At 31.0% G+C, this 17,292-nt stretch overlaps 1 protein-coding gene across 2 annotated transcripts; it reads left to right on the forward strand.

Moving 5' to 3' along the window:
- The first annotated feature begins 10,134 nt into the window (after positions 1 to 10,134).
- On the forward strand, positions 10,135 to 10,939 carry LOC127249921 (signal peptidase complex-like protein DTM1). 2 transcript variants are annotated; one of them, XM_051273007.1, is made up of 2 exons: positions 10,135 to 10,438; positions 10,565 to 10,939. In XM_051273007.1, the coding sequence occupies exons 1-2, from the start codon at positions 10,215 to 10,217 to the stop codon at positions 10,644 to 10,646; spliced, it is 306 nt and encodes a 101-aa protein (XP_051128964.1). In that variant the 5' UTR covers positions 10,135 to 10,214; the 3' UTR covers positions 10,647 to 10,939. The 2 variants fall into 2 exon arrangements, with proteins under 2 accessions (XP_051128964.1, XP_051128955.1); XM_051272998.1 differs by having other exon boundaries at positions 10,141 to 10,438; positions 10,524 to 10,939.
- Positions 10,940 to 17,292: the final 6,353 nt, after the last annotated feature.

Here is a 17,292-nt window from a genome sequence, read left to right on the forward strand (position 1 = left end):
AATTGATTATTTGATCTTAATTTAAAATTATTTTTATTATAATAAAACATTAATAATATAATAATTTTTTTCAATTTTTCTCTTTAATTTTTACTATGATATAATAATTAATATTAAAATAAACACACAAAATATAATATGGCAGGAGTATAACAAGAAGAATATTTATTAAATTATCAATTGTAAATATATTTAAGGCAAAACAGTAAAAAAAATCCTCCCGTGGTTTACCAAATCTGCTGAAAATTCCCCCACACTCACCTCCCCTTTTAAATCACACTGACGTTGTTTTAACCTTATCATACCGTTATGCCTGTGGTTTCTCTCTCTTATGTTCTTTCTTCTTCTCTTCTCCACAACTTCTTTTTTCCATCTTGTTTTCTTCCCCAAATTCTTCTTCACACATATTTTTTCTCAATTTTTCTCTTCTTCTTCTCTAATTCTTTTTCAGACCATATCAGTTCATATCAGTTTCACCCGTATCAGTTTCACCCGTTTCTTTCTTTTCTTTTTTTCCTCAATTTTTTTCTCTTCTTCTCCAATTCTTTTTCAGACCATAGCAGTTTCACCCGTTTCTTTCTTTTCTCTTATTTTCCAATTTCTTTTTCTTCTTCTTCATCTTCAATTGTTCTTTTAAGAACGAAGAATTGCAAAAGAATAAGAAGAGAAAGAAGATGACAGGCTAGTGCAGGGAAGAAGAAAGGAAGAAAAGAAAGAGAATAAACAAGAGAAAGGAAAGAAGAAGAGGAGAAAGAAGGGGCTGGACATCAGATTTTTTTTTTCCAATTTTATTTTTCTTTCTCTATCTCTTTTTCTCCAATTTTCTTTCTTCTTTATTTTTTCTCCCTGATTCTTTTGCAACCACCAGCAAGTTCTTTCTTTCTTTTTAAATTGATTTCAAATCTTGATGTGAAATTGAATTTTTAGATTTCTAGGTTTGGTAAAAACATAAGAAGTATTTCTGGGTTTGGTAAAACATAAGAAGAAGTATGTATGGGTTTGATAAAACAGACGAAGAAATCGACGGTGAATAATAACTTACGCATTCTCATCTTCATCTCCATGTCCGGTCAATTAATTGTGATAAATTTGGTAAAATTTATTTTGTGTTTAGCGGATTTAAAATAAAAAAAATGAATGAGGAAGAAGAAGAACGAGGAAGAAGAAGAACGAGGAAGAAGAAGTGCTTGTAAAGACGTAGCAGTAGAAAGGGTATTTTAGTAATTTTATACAGAAATATATCACTCTATGGACCAAAAATCGCATTTTAGGCGTGTGATATACAACCTCCGTCGCGCCTAAAATGCGATTTTAGGATTTTTCAAACCACAAGTAGGGTTTTTTGGAGTTTTAGGACTATAGGGTTTTCAGCAAATTTGGTAAACCATACGGAATTTTATGCTATTTTGCCTATATTTAATAAATATAAATTAATTAAATCAAATTTTTAACGTTTTAGTTTATTTAAAATCTTTTTTTTTTATCTAGTTTTAATGAATAAATATTTTTTTACATTTAAAACTTTTTATTTTTCTATCAAATTAATTTATATTAATTAAAAATAAATATATATTATTTTGTATTATATAAAATTTTATTCACTTCAAAATTACTTTCTAAGTATAAATTAAAATTAACATGGCTAAATAATCTAATTAAAATAAAAAAATTATAAATGATAACTTTTAAAATATAATTAAAATATATAATTATATTTAAAAAAATAACAAATTATGTGAGACGAACATAAATAGAAAGAATAGACAAATTATATGGGACGAGAGAGTAATATCTATATGATATATATTTTATTGATATATAATATTTGAATATATATTTAAATTTATTCTAATAATATATTAATTTTTATTTTCAAATTATAAAATAATTTAAAAAGGTATTTTATACCTAAACTATAAAGAAGTAGAGCAAAAATCAAAATTTGTCCCAATCAAATTTATTTTATTTTTAAATTTTTAGTCTTATTCAAAAATAATTATCAAAATTAGTCTAACATAAAAAATAAATTATTATTTTTAGTCAAAGCATTAAAATTTTAACTGAATATGCTGACATGACTGTAACATAAGCTAAAGTAACCTTTGATTCGGATCGAACACAATCATATTATGTAAAACACAGCCTTGTTCAAACAGTCAAACTTACCTGATTATTTTCATGTATAAACACAGCCGTGTTTTATTTCTAACACGTCCTTGTTTAATTACAGAATCTTTGAAATTTCAATTTTTTTTTTTTTTTTTTTTTTTTACGCCCCCTAAAATAAAATTCGGGCTAAAACAGACACGATCAATCAACAAGACAAATTCGACATTAGTAGGGAGAGCTATGACGAAATCAACCACCCGAAATCAAAGTAGGGATTCAGAGAATTTCTCAGCAATCAAAATTGCTACCGATAAATAAATAGAATTTGATTTATCGAATTTTGCCGAAGAAGCAAGATCAGACAAAGGAATTCGTTATGCAATTTGCGCCCAAAAATCTTACTAAAAAATCACAGTCAAATTAAATGTCCAACACAATCATCCATAGATACCAAGATGCAGTAGTAACAAAAAATGGCAAACCCTAAGTGAAGCATAGAAATATATAGATAGAGAAAATAATGAATTTGGATCAAACCATTCACCACTACTTCACACCCAGGCACAAGATTCAATTGCGAATGTCCAGCCGAGCTTGGCCGTGGTCATCGGGATGCTGTTGATCATGCCCTTACCTTCGTCCTCCTCCTCGATGCCAAATTCTCCCACCGCGCCTCCTCCGTCGACAGCCTCACCCACCAAATCCAGGACAGTTTCGTCCGGCATCGACAAGACCGTTGTCGAGTCGCTACCCTTCTTCCGATTCTCCTCCCTCAAAGGCTCCCGCGACAGCCTGAAATGAGCCGTCTGCCTTGCCAAGTTCAGGAGATTGAGGTGCCTTCCACATCGATTGCATCAATAAGTGGCTTGAGAAGCACTCCATCTGCCCCCTCTGCTGCCACAAGGTCACCATTCACGACGTCTCCCACCTATACCATCTGCTCGTGTTTCATTTGTGTATTCCAACACCGGCGTGTTGAAATAAAACACGGTCCTGTATTCAAAAGTAAACATGTAAGTTTGATTGTTCGAACACGGGTCGTGTTATAAAACACGGCCGTGTTCGATTTAAATCAGACGTCGCTTCAGCTTTCGTTACAGTCACATCAGCATATTCGATTAAAATTTTAACGATTGGATTAAAAATAATAATTTATTTTTTGTGTGAAACTAATTTTAATAATTATTTTTGAATGAAATTAAAAATAAAAAAAAATTTAATTGGACTAATATTGATTTTTGCTAAAAACAAAAATTATATAGATAATATAAAAATAATAATTTGTTTATATACTATAATAATGAATAAATAAATAAAATAATAAATTGGGATCTAGCTGGATTTGTTTAGGCCATTCAATCAGAGTTGTTTGTTCGCATCTACGACTTTAGCTCCCTTCCTTGCTCTTCTATTTCGCTTCTATTCCTATGCCGTCGCCCGGATTCCTCCTGCCATGGGGGATGTCGAATCCTCCAACAATCAGTCCTTTTGTAATGTGCTGCTATTGATCGTTTTATTCGCTCAGATTTCATTTTAGTTGACTCTTTTTACTCAAGTTTCATTCTAAATCAATTTTGATATTGTTCGTGCTCGATCATGTAGTAATGAATATGTGAGTATATAGATTCTGTGGATTTCAATTTGGCCGGACGGGATTGTTGGTTGTTCTTAAGTTTTCGTCGAAATGGTTGCATTACAAGAAAATAGTATATTTGTAACGGAATTTCGTTACTAAAGTTCACGTAGCTAACGTAATTCCATCTCTAATTCCGTCTCTAATATCGTTAGTAACGAAAAAAATGAATTTAGTAGCGAAAAAACTTCGTTACAAAATTGATAATTTCTTGTAGTGTTGGCTAAGGTTAGGTTAGGGTATTTGATTTGATTTTAGCAAGAAATGTAACTGTTATTGTGTCCTGAAGAATTTCGATTTTAGGAACATAATGTTGAATTGAATTGCGGAATCGAACTTTTATTTCCCCAATTATGTTCGAGGTTTAAGATTGTGTATAAACCTAATTAGGTTTTTATGTATAACTTTGCAACAATCAATAAAGGGCAATTATTGATTCCTCAAAAATTTTGATAGCAAAACCTGCCTCCGTATGACCGAAGAGTAGGCCGATGCAAGATGTTACTTTTAACTATGAGTTTTTTTGGTCCTTTAATTTTTCACAATTTATTCTTAAAATGGCTTCGATTGGTATTAGTCTGAGTATTCAAACTTGTGAGAGGATATACACATTTGGTTTCTTAATAGAAAAATGAGAGATGTTTCTTATTTTGTTTATGTTGTTTTGAGCATTCTTGCTCGCTGATATTGTATAATAAAAATGATACTATGATTCACATTCCAAACAGTAATGATATGTTCTTATTGAAATCTAGTTGTTCTTATTATGATAATGGGGAATGACATTTAATGTTGCTTTTAGTGAAAAACCTTGGTTGCGTGTCTGAAGGTTAGTTTATCAACCAACGTGGTTTACATTATGACGCTAAGGCTAAAAACATCTAACACAAGCAAAAAGATAGAAATTTAAAATTAAAGCGCACTAGCTTATCATTTAAATTAAATAAAGTCCGAGTCAAAAGTATAAGCCGATGAATCATAATAGATTTCAAAAGCATCTTAGAAGATAAGGTAGTTCTAATTCCCCCGATGAATCATGTGAAGTGGATGCATCATTTAGGCATAACAAAAGCACCATCACTTACAAAGAGGATCAACACAATGGTTGAGTAAGCACAATTAATCAAAAATAAATTAATACGGTATAAGTCATGATTCACGTGTAAATGTCACAAAATTACTTGAAGAAGGTAATTTGAATAAAATTTCATATGTCACATAAAGATAACTTACACACAAGTCTCTTAACGTTTCCATTATGTCTCCCTTTAATTCTCAAGTAATTGTGATAAATATATCACGAAGAAAACTTCACTAGGCCTTAATTAGGATCGGTTCGATCCGATTTTCCAACCTTATTACTTCTTATGACACGTTACATAATTACACATAATAAACATAGGTCACAACCCTAAAAAAAAGCTCTACAATAGGTACTTGATAGCCAAAAATTGCATGTGTTAAGTATTTATATTATATGCGATATTTGATTGATTTTGATTGGATTATACCTAATTTATATGCATATTATTTATTTGTGATATGAAGATGACAAATATCAAATTTGACATAATTGGTAGAAAAAATAAAGAAAAATTCAGACTTGCACCCCTTGGTTACTCATGGCTATTACTAACTCCACCATTTTGACATTGAAAATTAATTAAAAACTCAAAAGTCCAATTGTTACAAAATTAGGACAAATATAAAAGAAAGAACAATATGGGATGTGCCACATACAGATTTAATGAGGAGAACACAGTGCATAACGGTCACAGAGAAAAATCGCACAAGGGCAAGAAGGAGAAAGATTCTTTGAAGAAGATCTCAAGTTCTTCCCATCAATCCGATCTATCTAAGGCGATGTTTATATTTATATTCTTTGTTCTTCCTCTTATGATTAGCAAGTAGTTTACTTTTCTAGTTTAAGAGTGAAAAAACCAACTTGGTATGGATTTGTGAGATTAGATTTTGTTTTGATTTTATAATATTTCTTGGTTCTAAATATTTATATGATTTCTGATTTTAATGTTTAATAATTTTTTATTTGGTTGGATATTGTGACCAGATATTTCAATTAGATTAAAGATTAATTGCTAAACTAAATTAGGCATCCGTAATTGTATTTTAATTTGGTTTAAGTAGCAATTAGGGGCAAAAACCACTAGGAAATCACGGAATCAATTTTAAACAGTTCTGTGTAGGTAATTGCTAAATTGAATTAGACTCTTCTAATTCGTAGGACGGTTAGGCTAGTAAATTTTTTGCGGCGCGCGTGTCGGTAACTATAACTAATTTATTTAGAAACCAATGAAATTAAATATTTATCGATGATCAAATCCACTATCCAAGTTGTCAATTTCATTCATAAACTGGAAGCTTAATTTTATTGAATTTATGTTTTAGTTGTAAATTTCTAGTTATTTTTAATTTTTATTTCTATCTTCCAAAACCCCCCATTTATTATATCTATATATTAAACAATTGAATATAAAATATTTTTTATTTCCTTAGGAGACGACCCTACTTCAATTATACTACGTTATTTTTATTTTGGAAGTAGGTTTATTATATTTAATTTTGCAGCGTGTGACGAACGCTTGTCAATTCTCCTCGTCATTACTCCCTCCTCAGTGCTCCTCCGCATTACTCTCTTCTCGACGCTCCTCGGCATTCTCCTCTGTATTGTTCCCTCTTCGGTGCTCCTCGGCATTCTCCTCGGTATTGCTCGGCCAATATTTCGATGCAGGACATCAGGATGGGTGACATAGCTTTTGTTTCCTACGTGGGATACATTCCATATATTTCTACTTCTTCTCTTTCAAAATCACACACCAACATCTATAATATACGGCGGCCAGATCTTCCGAAGTGTGACATCTTTGTTGAGCTTCACTCGGCCGGGTTTGATTTCTAATGTTTTTTCTTCCCTTCATTTCTCTAATCAAACAAAAAATACTAATTTTTTCTCGTCTCATCTTCATTTCTTTCCGTATTAACAAAATATGTTCTTAAAATTTTAATATTATCTCCACTCCTCTCCTCTTCTGTATTAAAATCTCTTTCCTTCCCTATGTTGAACCAAATGTACTCTTAAAAAAATATGTTGAAACTAAGGGTGTGTTTATTTGGATTTTGAAATGTAGAATTTTGAATTTCAATAATAGTATTTGATATTCTCATTATTTAAATATATGTTGATTTTTTTTTTTAAATTAGTAATAAAAGATATATATTTTTTTTATTATTTTTTTTCTTATTTTTTCACCCTATAGTGCTCTGTGGGAGGGTTTTACCGGTGAGACTTAAAAAAAAATAAAAATAAAAAATGAAGAAAATGAAAGAAAAAAAAAACCTAAATTGCAATTTTATAAAAATTCTAAATTTTATTCAAAATTAATAATAATAAAATTTAAATAAACATTGCCATACGTCAACCGCTCATTGGGTGGGGCAGTGGGCTGGTGTATCGTGACTGTGTGATGTTGTATAAATATGCTGATTGATTCAAATTAATAAGACATGAATTCACTTCATTTTCTATCATTGTATTCGACCCATCTCTTCTTACCCCCATCTCTATGTTCATTTAATATACTTTATATATATATGTTTTTTTTTTTTCGCCAAAAATCCAAGTTTCTACTATTTAGACTATGTGTTTTTCGAAAAAAATATACTTTTTTTCTCTCACAGAATATTCCATCATATATTATTTTAGTACCAAACTCAAATCAAAATTTTTCCAAACCTATAAAAAGAAACACACCCTAAATTTTATTACTTACATATATATCTATTAATCTATCTATATAACTATACATATATATACTTTTTTATATATTAAATAACAATTTAATATATAGTTTTGTCAAAAAAACGTTATAATTTTATTTATCCAAATAAATGTTAAAGGAAATAATGAGTGAAAATCAAGATAAAAAAATTTAAATCAAAATTAAATAATAGATTTGAACTAAGAACGTATTTTGAAGTAAATTTAATTCTGCCATCTTGCTATCCCGAATAAAACAAATGAATTGGAGTCAAGAACTCCATTTCGGATAAAACGAATAGATTTGAATTAAGAATTCTATAGCTAGCCAAACTAAGAAAAATTTGAAAATTTCAAAGATAAGAATTGAAGAACTAAAATTTAATAGATTAAGTGGGTGTTTGACAAACAATTTTTTCAAAGATTTTTAGCTTATTTAAAAGTTTTTAACTGTTTGACCAATCAACGTTTTGAAAGAATTTTTTCATTTTAATTTTATTTATTCCTTATGTTATTATTTATTTCACATATATATAAATATATTTTATACTGCACTAATTATAAATGATAATTAATATAGTAAATATATATATATATATCAAAATTTTATTATTTTATAGTTTACATCATTCTTAATAAAAAATATTCATATTTCTTAATAAAAATATATACTATTATTTTTTTAATCTAAAATTAATTAAAAAATATTTTATAACACATTCGTAATTTTAAATAACTAATAATAAAAATTTAAAAATTTTTAAAACTAAAAAAACACAATTAAAACTTTTTTAAAGTTAAAATATAAATGTCATCAATTGTCATTTTACATATAAACAGCAAATATCAAACAGTTATTTTACCAAACACTTTAATATAAACCGTTAATTGAATCAGCTAATCAAACCAGCTATCAGCTGATTGCCAAACACACCTTAAGAGGGTGTTTGGGTGTTTGGGCAAGAGCGTTTTGAAAGAGTTTTTAGCTTATTGAACAACTTTTAGTTGTTTGACCAGTCAAACAACTAATTTAAGTGTTTGATAAATTAGCTTTTTGAAATAGATTTTTGAACCCAAAAAGCTAATTTATGAAAAACGAACTTATCCAACGTTTTGAAATATCTTTTTCATTCCTTATTTGCCCTTAAAAATTTATTATGCATTTTACACAAATAATTATATTTTGATTATTTATTAATTATATTAGAATATTTTATTATATTATAGTTACTTTTATAAATTTAAAATAATTAATTTTTATATATAAATTATTTTAATTGTGTAAAATATATAAATTTATTAAAATCAACACAAATAGAAAATATAAATATTGATAATTTATTTTTATATTAAAATTACATTATATACATTTTATACTAAAAATAAATTAAATTTATTGAAAATTATAAATATAATGAACTAATCGATTATTAACATAATAAATATATACACAAAAAATTTATTATTTTATATTTTACACCATTTTCAATAGAAAAAATTATTTTTAATTTTTCAATAAAAAAGATTATTTTTTAAATCTAACTATAATAAAAATAAATATTATTTTATAACACTTTTACAATTTCAATAACTAATAAAAATTTTCAAACATTCTAAATTCAAAATAATACAATTGAATATATTATAAAAAAATAAAATAGAAATATCTTTGATTGTCATTTTATGTATAAACAGCTAATATCAAACAAATTGTTTTATCAAACAAACATTTAATCGAATAAGCTAGTCAAACCAGTTAATTGAATAAGCTAATAGTTATCAACTAATTGAATCAGCTAATTGCCAAATACAGAAAAATAAAAAATAAAAAATTAATTGTTTCACGTCGAGTAAAAACCACCGAATAAATTATTTTTCTATAATTGGGCCTAGCCCATGAACCTTACAGTTCTAAAGCCCAATTTTGTATATATATATATATGTAAACTGAGGCTAATATCAAAGTAAGTTCATACTTAATTGAGTTCAATCCAATTAATTCTTTAAAATCACCTTGCATTTAAAGAGATGAAATTTCTTTGAATTTTTGGAACAAAATTCATCACATTTTTCTTTTTCCTCTGGTGTGTTTGTTTGGAGATTGGATTGAATTTACATTATTCACCCAATTTTTTTCTTCCCAAAACATCAAATCAAACACCTATTTTTTATTTTTTATATTATACTAAAAATTAATTTTACATTCAAAATATCACATGATCACATATTTATATCACATCATACAACTATTCAAATTCAAAATTTTTACTATTCAAATCCTAACTCAAAATCCAAACCCCAGAACAAACACACCCTAATTAGTACAAATTTCAAACCCCACGACGGATAGACCTAAGTCCTAATAAAAAATTTAAAAAAAATGAAAATAAAAAAGTAAAAAATCGTAAGTGGAAAAGTCTGGGTTTGGAATGGAGCTGAAGCTTTAATCTGGAGTGCATTTAAAAGAGGATGGGGCAGAGGCAATCAATTATAACAGGGACACGTGTAGGGCAGAGATTTTCCGAAGATGGGCCCCATTTTACTATACACCACGTCTTCGCCATGCAATGCAAGAGCAACACAAATATTAATAATTAGATTTTAAAAATAAATGAACTCCGCCGCTCCAACTGCGCGCATTTATAGCCGTTACCGGTCTTCTCGTTCTCCTCCTCCCTAATCTCCATCCATTCCTCCATGGGGAACGACGCCGTTTTGAGGACCTGCCTCGTCGGATTAGCGGCGGCGACCTTCTTAACAGCACTCTGCACTCACTCCTGGAGGAAAACTGCCGCCACTTACTGGATCGGAATGCTCGCTATCTGCGGCGTCGTTTTGCCTGACTGGAAGTTCTTCGACCGTCCTGTCTCTCAGTGGCACACTCTCGTCGCCGACGACGCCGATCCTCCGCCTCTGATGAGGTAATTTAAGCTAACTGCTCATTCCGATTAATTGAATTGCAGTTTTCCCAATTTCCAATTTGATTTTGACCTAATTTTGGAGCAGGTTGAGATTATATCCAATCCGAGTGTTGTTATATGCCGCAGTGTACGGATTTGGTTTGCGCAAGTGGTGGAGCTTCATTTCCAGCTAAGTATAAATCAACCAATGTTGTTCGAGCTGCTCTGAGCTTAAACACCACACTGCTAGCTTCGTCAAGCCTGGAGCAACCTAGCTACGCAATACCTGCAGATATTACACGCGCACACACACACATATATATACATATATATATATATTTAGAGAGAGAGAGAGGGAAAGCGAGAGCGAGAGAGAGAGGTGTTTGTGTTTGTTTGCTCTTGTAACAGAACATAGTTTCCATAGTCATCATCTCTGCTTCGTTCCAAAATTGTGTTCATCTCTGTTTTTTCTTCTCTGTATAAGCAACATAAATAACAGTGTACTTCTCAAATTTCGCATTAGGCATATGGTGCGAGACATTCAGATTCTTTCAAAATATCTTTTCACTTCCTGACATAGTTAATTGATAGGTGAGAATCAGGCCCAGGAGGAGCGCAGATGATTTGAATTTGAGTCGGGTCGAGCGAGCAATAAGTAAGAATTTCTTGTGTGTTGTTGTTGGTTCATCATTGATCATCCTTATATGATCTCTGTTTCTTGTTCTAAGATTTTGATTCTTCCATATTGGTTCTTTCTGTTCTAGTTTAGATCACTAAAGTTACATATTTTCTGATTTCTGTTCTTGTTTAGATCACTAAAGTCATAGTTTCTGATTTCTGTTTCTGTTTAGAGATCACTAAAATGATATTTGGTTTGGATCGTCAAGAACATGCTGTGCTGGTTCATCGTTATAGATTTTGATTCTTCCATATTGGTGATTTTTGTTCTTGTTTAGATCACTAGAACTAAATATTTTCTGATTTCTGTTTCTGTTCAGAGATCAAGAACATCGGTTTCTCTTTTCAGTTTTGTAGAGATTAGGGAAAAATATTGTATTGATTAAAAGAAGATGATACAACTTAATATATATACAAAAAAAACAGAACATAACAACGAATACAACCTACTAATTATTGGGCTTCTGAGCTAATAATTTGAATAAAAAGAATAGACTAAGGCCCATAAAGAATAGGCCCAAGAAAGGGAAACACATTAGCCTGCTGGAGCTATCTTCTTCTTCATGGTTGTATCACCTTCACATTCTTCATCAGCTTCTGAAATTGAGGAGGAGCTGTCACCAATCCAGCGAGGATCAATTGCTTGACACTCTCCCCTCGGACCCAACGTGTCCATACGAAGTCTGGTCCAAATATTTTTAAAAGCCGGTCCACATAGAGCTTTAGTGAAAATATAGGCAGTTTGAAGCTTGCTCCTCACATGAACCAAAGAGATGAATCCATGCAGATAGTGATGTCGTACTAGATGACATGCTATTTCAATGTGCTTCGTTTTCTCATGAAAGATTGGATTTTTTGCAATATCAAGTACAAATTGATTGTCTCAATGAAGCGGGATAGGTAATAGAACAAGTACCTTCAAAGCATCAAGTATGTAAGAAATCCAAAGCAATTCACACATTGTAATGCATATAATTCTGTATTTTGTTTCAGTAGAGGAAGTGCTCACGGTTGGTTGTTTATTAGCTTTCTATGATATGAGATTAGACCTAATATATATAAGATAACTAGTTATAGACTTCCAGGAGTCAGGGCAGGTGCCCCAATCAGCATCACTTAATGCTTCTAGTTGCAATCCTGAGCTGGAATCAAATATGAGTCCATAATTCATAGTCCCTCTGAGATATCAAAGCAGATGGAGGGCTGCTTTCTAGTGTGAGGATGAGGGTCTGTCCATGAATTGACTTAACTGTTGTGTTGCGAAAGCAATATCAGGCATGGAAAAATTCAAGTACAATAAGACTTGAGTATTAATAATGCTTTTCTCCATGGCACATTAGAAGAAGAATTGGATATTCCAACATTTTGAAACAGCTATGGAAAGCACAAGTCTTATTGTCACACTCTTGGTCATGGGTACAAAATACTCATCATAATCGATCATATGCACTTGTAGATAACCCTTTGCAACTAATCTAGCTTTGAATCTACTTATGGATCCATCTTTGTTCCGTTTTATCCTGTAAACCCATTTGCTTCCTATTGCCTTCATTCCTTTGGGTAGATAGGATAGTTCCCAAGTGTCATTAGTTTCCATAGCTTTAATTTCTTCAATCATAGTTTCTATCCATTTTCTTTTCTTTACTGCTTCTGAATAAGTGAAAGGTTATTCTACTCCAGCTTCAATGGTGGCACAAAAACAAACATAATCTTTCATCCAACATGGCCTTTTTATTGTTTTGTGAGCTCTACTTAGCAGCTCATCACGAGTAACAGAAATGTTTTTACCATCATTTGCAACATCTTGTGAGATGATACCGTTGGATGAGCTTGAACATTCAATAGGAAGGTCAGCATTACCATTTGTTGCCCCCTCCTCAGTACTTGGAGTGGAAGTTGAAATTGCAGATTCTGGCATAGGAAGATCAACATCACCATCTGTTGCCCCTTCCTCAGTACTTGGAATGGAAGTTTGGAATTGCACTGGCAAAGGAGTATCTCTGCTTTGATCTTCTTCAAGTAGCACTTTTGACATAGGCAAAAGCTCACTCTTATATGAATTAGGATGAGAGGTAGAGTTCTAAATCAAGCATGGAAACAAATGTTCATAAAAGATGACATCTCTGCTGATTAGTATCTTCTTTGTTTCAAGGTTAAGCACCTCGTAACCTCTTGTACCAGGTTCATATCCCACAAAAATTCCCTTAACAACCCATTTTCCTAATTTTGTCATTGAAGGATTTGTATTGGAAGCATAACACAAGCATCCAAACACCCGTAAGTGTTCAAGGTTGCGATTAGAACCATGCAGTACCTGGCAAAGTGATTTCGAGTTTATCACAGGAGTAGGGAGTAAGTTGACGATGTAAGAAGAGCCTCTCCCCACAAGTTATCTGGTAAGTGTGCATGAAACAACAAAGATCTCATCATTTCCAAGACGTGCTGATGTTTCCGTTCAACTCTTCCATTCTGTTGGGGTCGATAAACACATGTCATTTGGTGGGAGATTCCATTTTCATGAATTAAATTTTAGAAGGTATGACTTAAGAACTCAGATCCATTATCTGTTCTGACAATATTTTATGCAATAATAGAAATAAATAGTTCATCTCTCTCTCGCTCTCTTTCTAGATATATTCCATCATAGTGTTGTTACAGCCAACTCACGTCCTAACCTCCAATGTGAGAAGTTCAGACAGGTTCCGATTTCTACTGCATGAATTTGTAGTTAGGACCCGCAGGGTGAGCCTTGGATGTCATCACCAACATGTCACACCTCCCGCGGCTCTCCGTAACCACATAGTGCCGGCAGTTGCCTGTAAGTTCAGCCGGAGCCCCATGCTCCTGGTGGCGGGAGGTACATTGAGATTTTGTGCATCAACCCTCTGGTTAGTCCTCGTGTTGTGGAAGTATAATTTTCCTGACTGTGTGCGTGAATATCACATACATATCTATTAACTTGCATTATATAACAAATTTCGCGCGCATGTGTATATATATATATATTCAATGACCTTGATGTTGTGCCATTGTTGAAACTATAACGGGAGACAGGATTGGTAGTGATCAAATAGCGGCGGCGGCGGAAGACTTTTCGGAGATGGCTTGATCATCCCATTTCCTCTTCTTGGATAGAGATTCAGTAGTTAAGATCATTTTTTTGTTTTGTTGTTGATGGTTACGATGAGATGAGTAGGTCTAAGCAATTTAAGGATGTTAAAGAATGGATATAGTTAGACGATGGTAGTAAGAATTCCGTGAAAATCTTTGTTGGGTATGTGGATATGTATATATATAGACGCATGTATCTATATACTAGTGCTCGTACTCATGCGCGGTGCATAACATAAAATATTTGTATTTTATTTTGTAAGACTGTTATATTTATATTATATTTTGTTGAACAATTGATAACTATTTTTATCAATCCAAATATTAATAATTATATTTTGAACAATTAGAATATTCATAACATCAGAGTGGAAAACATTGATAGCTAAAGAGGAATCTTCATACAAAGAATGGATACGTGAAAATATTGAATTTACCTTAACGGATGTCATCCGTTAAGACTGAAATCCCGATAGATGAGAAAATTTGTTAGAATAAAAATTTGAGTTTTTATGCACATCAGTACAATAGAATTTCTCAAAACATAATCCATCACCGCATTGAAAAAATAGTGGTGCAGCTAAGGAGGAAAGGGAAACTGAGAAGAATGAAGGGAATGACATAGTTTGGGAAGGAAGAAGAAAATGAACACGGAAGACAGTTGACTTTGGATTTATACCAAAGAGTGGGTGAAAAGATTAGTGAGCCGGAGAATACTATTCTCATATCATAAATGCGATCAGATCCAACACACAATCGGCCATCTCGATTTTTGGGCATCGGTGAATCCTATTAGAAATAGATCACATAAGATCATAGCAGTGTATCTAGAGAGGTGAATCCTATTATAAATACAATATATAAAATAACAACACATACTATTGTCTTATACAACATATGCAAGAATTGATTTTAACGCACACACATATTCTTGTACAATACACTAGTAATTACAATAAAATATATATGTTTTTATTACACACATATGTTGTGTGTACTAAGAATGTGTGTTTGTGTACATTACGCATGTTGATAATCAATCCTATAACTATCTCAAAAACCCATAAATTCTATTGTTTCTTAATTTTATTTTTATTTTTATTTTAATTAAAAACAAAGCCAACATATTTGTCTCTCTTAAGTTCTTTTGACCTCTTAACAAAATTAATATGTAATTTTTGTTATGTAATAATAATATAATATAATAGTAAGTATAATATATATATTAACATATGTGTGATATATATATTGGATGCAAAATGGTAGGTATATATATGTATATATATATATGTATACCAAGTATAGGAAACAAGAGAGAGATAAGAGAAAATTTATAATGTTTTATTGAAAATGAATGTCCCATTCAAGAATGCCTTCACATACATATTTATAGATATTGAGTGGGTCAAACAAAGGTGTATATTTAGCCACCATTCTATGACGCGTTCTGTTATTGAGCATCCACATTAGTGTAAACGTAGTATCTATGCAGCTACTTCGTTTACAATACTCTGTTTTGGACTTCATTTGATGTCTTTCATCCGACGTATTCCAATTCCTTGCACCAGTTTGTTGAATGTAGCAGTCGGTAGCGCCTTCATAAATAACTCTGCAAAATTTTAAGATGATCGAATTTGTTGCACATTAATTTCAACACTTTTATGAAGATTCTATATAGGCCCTTTATTTGAATGATCTATAATACAATCTTATTATTTTCCCCAAAAATTTCTAACAATATGCTTTATGATCATCTACTGTACACAAACGATAGCTGAGTATTTGAAGATTGACAAAAGAAAAATCAGGTTGGGACGACCGTGAAATTCGAGAGCGCCAAGAAAAATAAATATGAAGACAAGAACCACCGAGTGCGAATCGATGATAAATGTTGGATGAGAAGTAAGTTTGATAATGTGAAGCAGAATATCATAGAGGAAAAAAAGAAAGAAAGAACCAACGTCTGTAATTTTTATGGAACGTGCAGAGAAAGAAGAATGACGGACTAAAATAAAAAATGAAGAATTTGTTTAAAATTAAATAAAAAAGCATTGCCAAACGTCGCCCTCCCATATGATGGACAGGACGACAAGCAGGCCTTCCGGACAGGTAATTCCATGCCCTTTTACCACCTACCCTATTTGTTGGGTTATTACATTCATTATTTTTTTGGTAAAGAATTTGTGGTCAGAACTTGTATACCAAAATTACATTCAAGGTACGGACGGGTTAAAATCAAACCATATTCTATCAAAAACATTTTCCTCTCGATCCGTACCACAAAAAAAAAATTACAATATTAATAGTACAAAAAGTAAGAGTAAGAACAAAAAGTTGAATGATCCACATGTCCTGCCTTCTTGGAAGAAATTTTTCGAAACTAACCCACACCTTCTGATCGAATGTCTTTGTCTATCCTGCACGTTATAAAATATTAGGTTATATTGAAAAAATATAATTATTTAATATAAAAATTATATATTTAAAAACAATTATGGAAAAATTTATTATAATTCTTATTATATTATAACATTGCATTTTTTATTAATTGTTGTTATTACGAATAATTTTAAAAGTAGTATAATAAAAAGTTAATATAGTAATAATACATCACTAAACCCTACCAGCTACCATCCTTAGCCGGAATAGCACCCGTGACCCATCCCTAAACTACCAAGCCATCTCTAAAAATATTGCCATCCTTATTATTAAGTGCATGTACTTAATGAACGACTTCCTATATAATATTATTTCAAACAAACAATTAATACTATGTATAATTATTATATATGGTTTATATATAACAATTAATAAAAATATTTTAGTTACATTTTTTTATTAAGTATAAATAGGAGTAAATGAAAAACGAAAAAAGAAAAATTATATAGTAATGCTACAGATAGATAAAATCTATTGATTAAATTGTTTCATAATTAATTAATAAAAATATTTTTATAATTCTACCCCCTCCGTCCCATCTTAATGTATACATATTCTATTTTGATTCGTCTCGCGTAATGTATATTTTTCTCTTTTTAATAATTATTATTGCATCATTTTACATAAATATCCAAGTAAATTATGTT

This window comes from Andrographis paniculata, unplaced genomic scaffold (genome assembly GCF_009805555.1).
Source record: "Andrographis paniculata isolate CXL003 unplaced genomic scaffold, ASM980555v1 Contig11END, whole genome shotgun sequence".
Taxonomy (NCBI): domain Eukaryota; kingdom Viridiplantae; phylum Streptophyta; class Magnoliopsida; order Lamiales; family Acanthaceae; genus Andrographis; species Andrographis paniculata.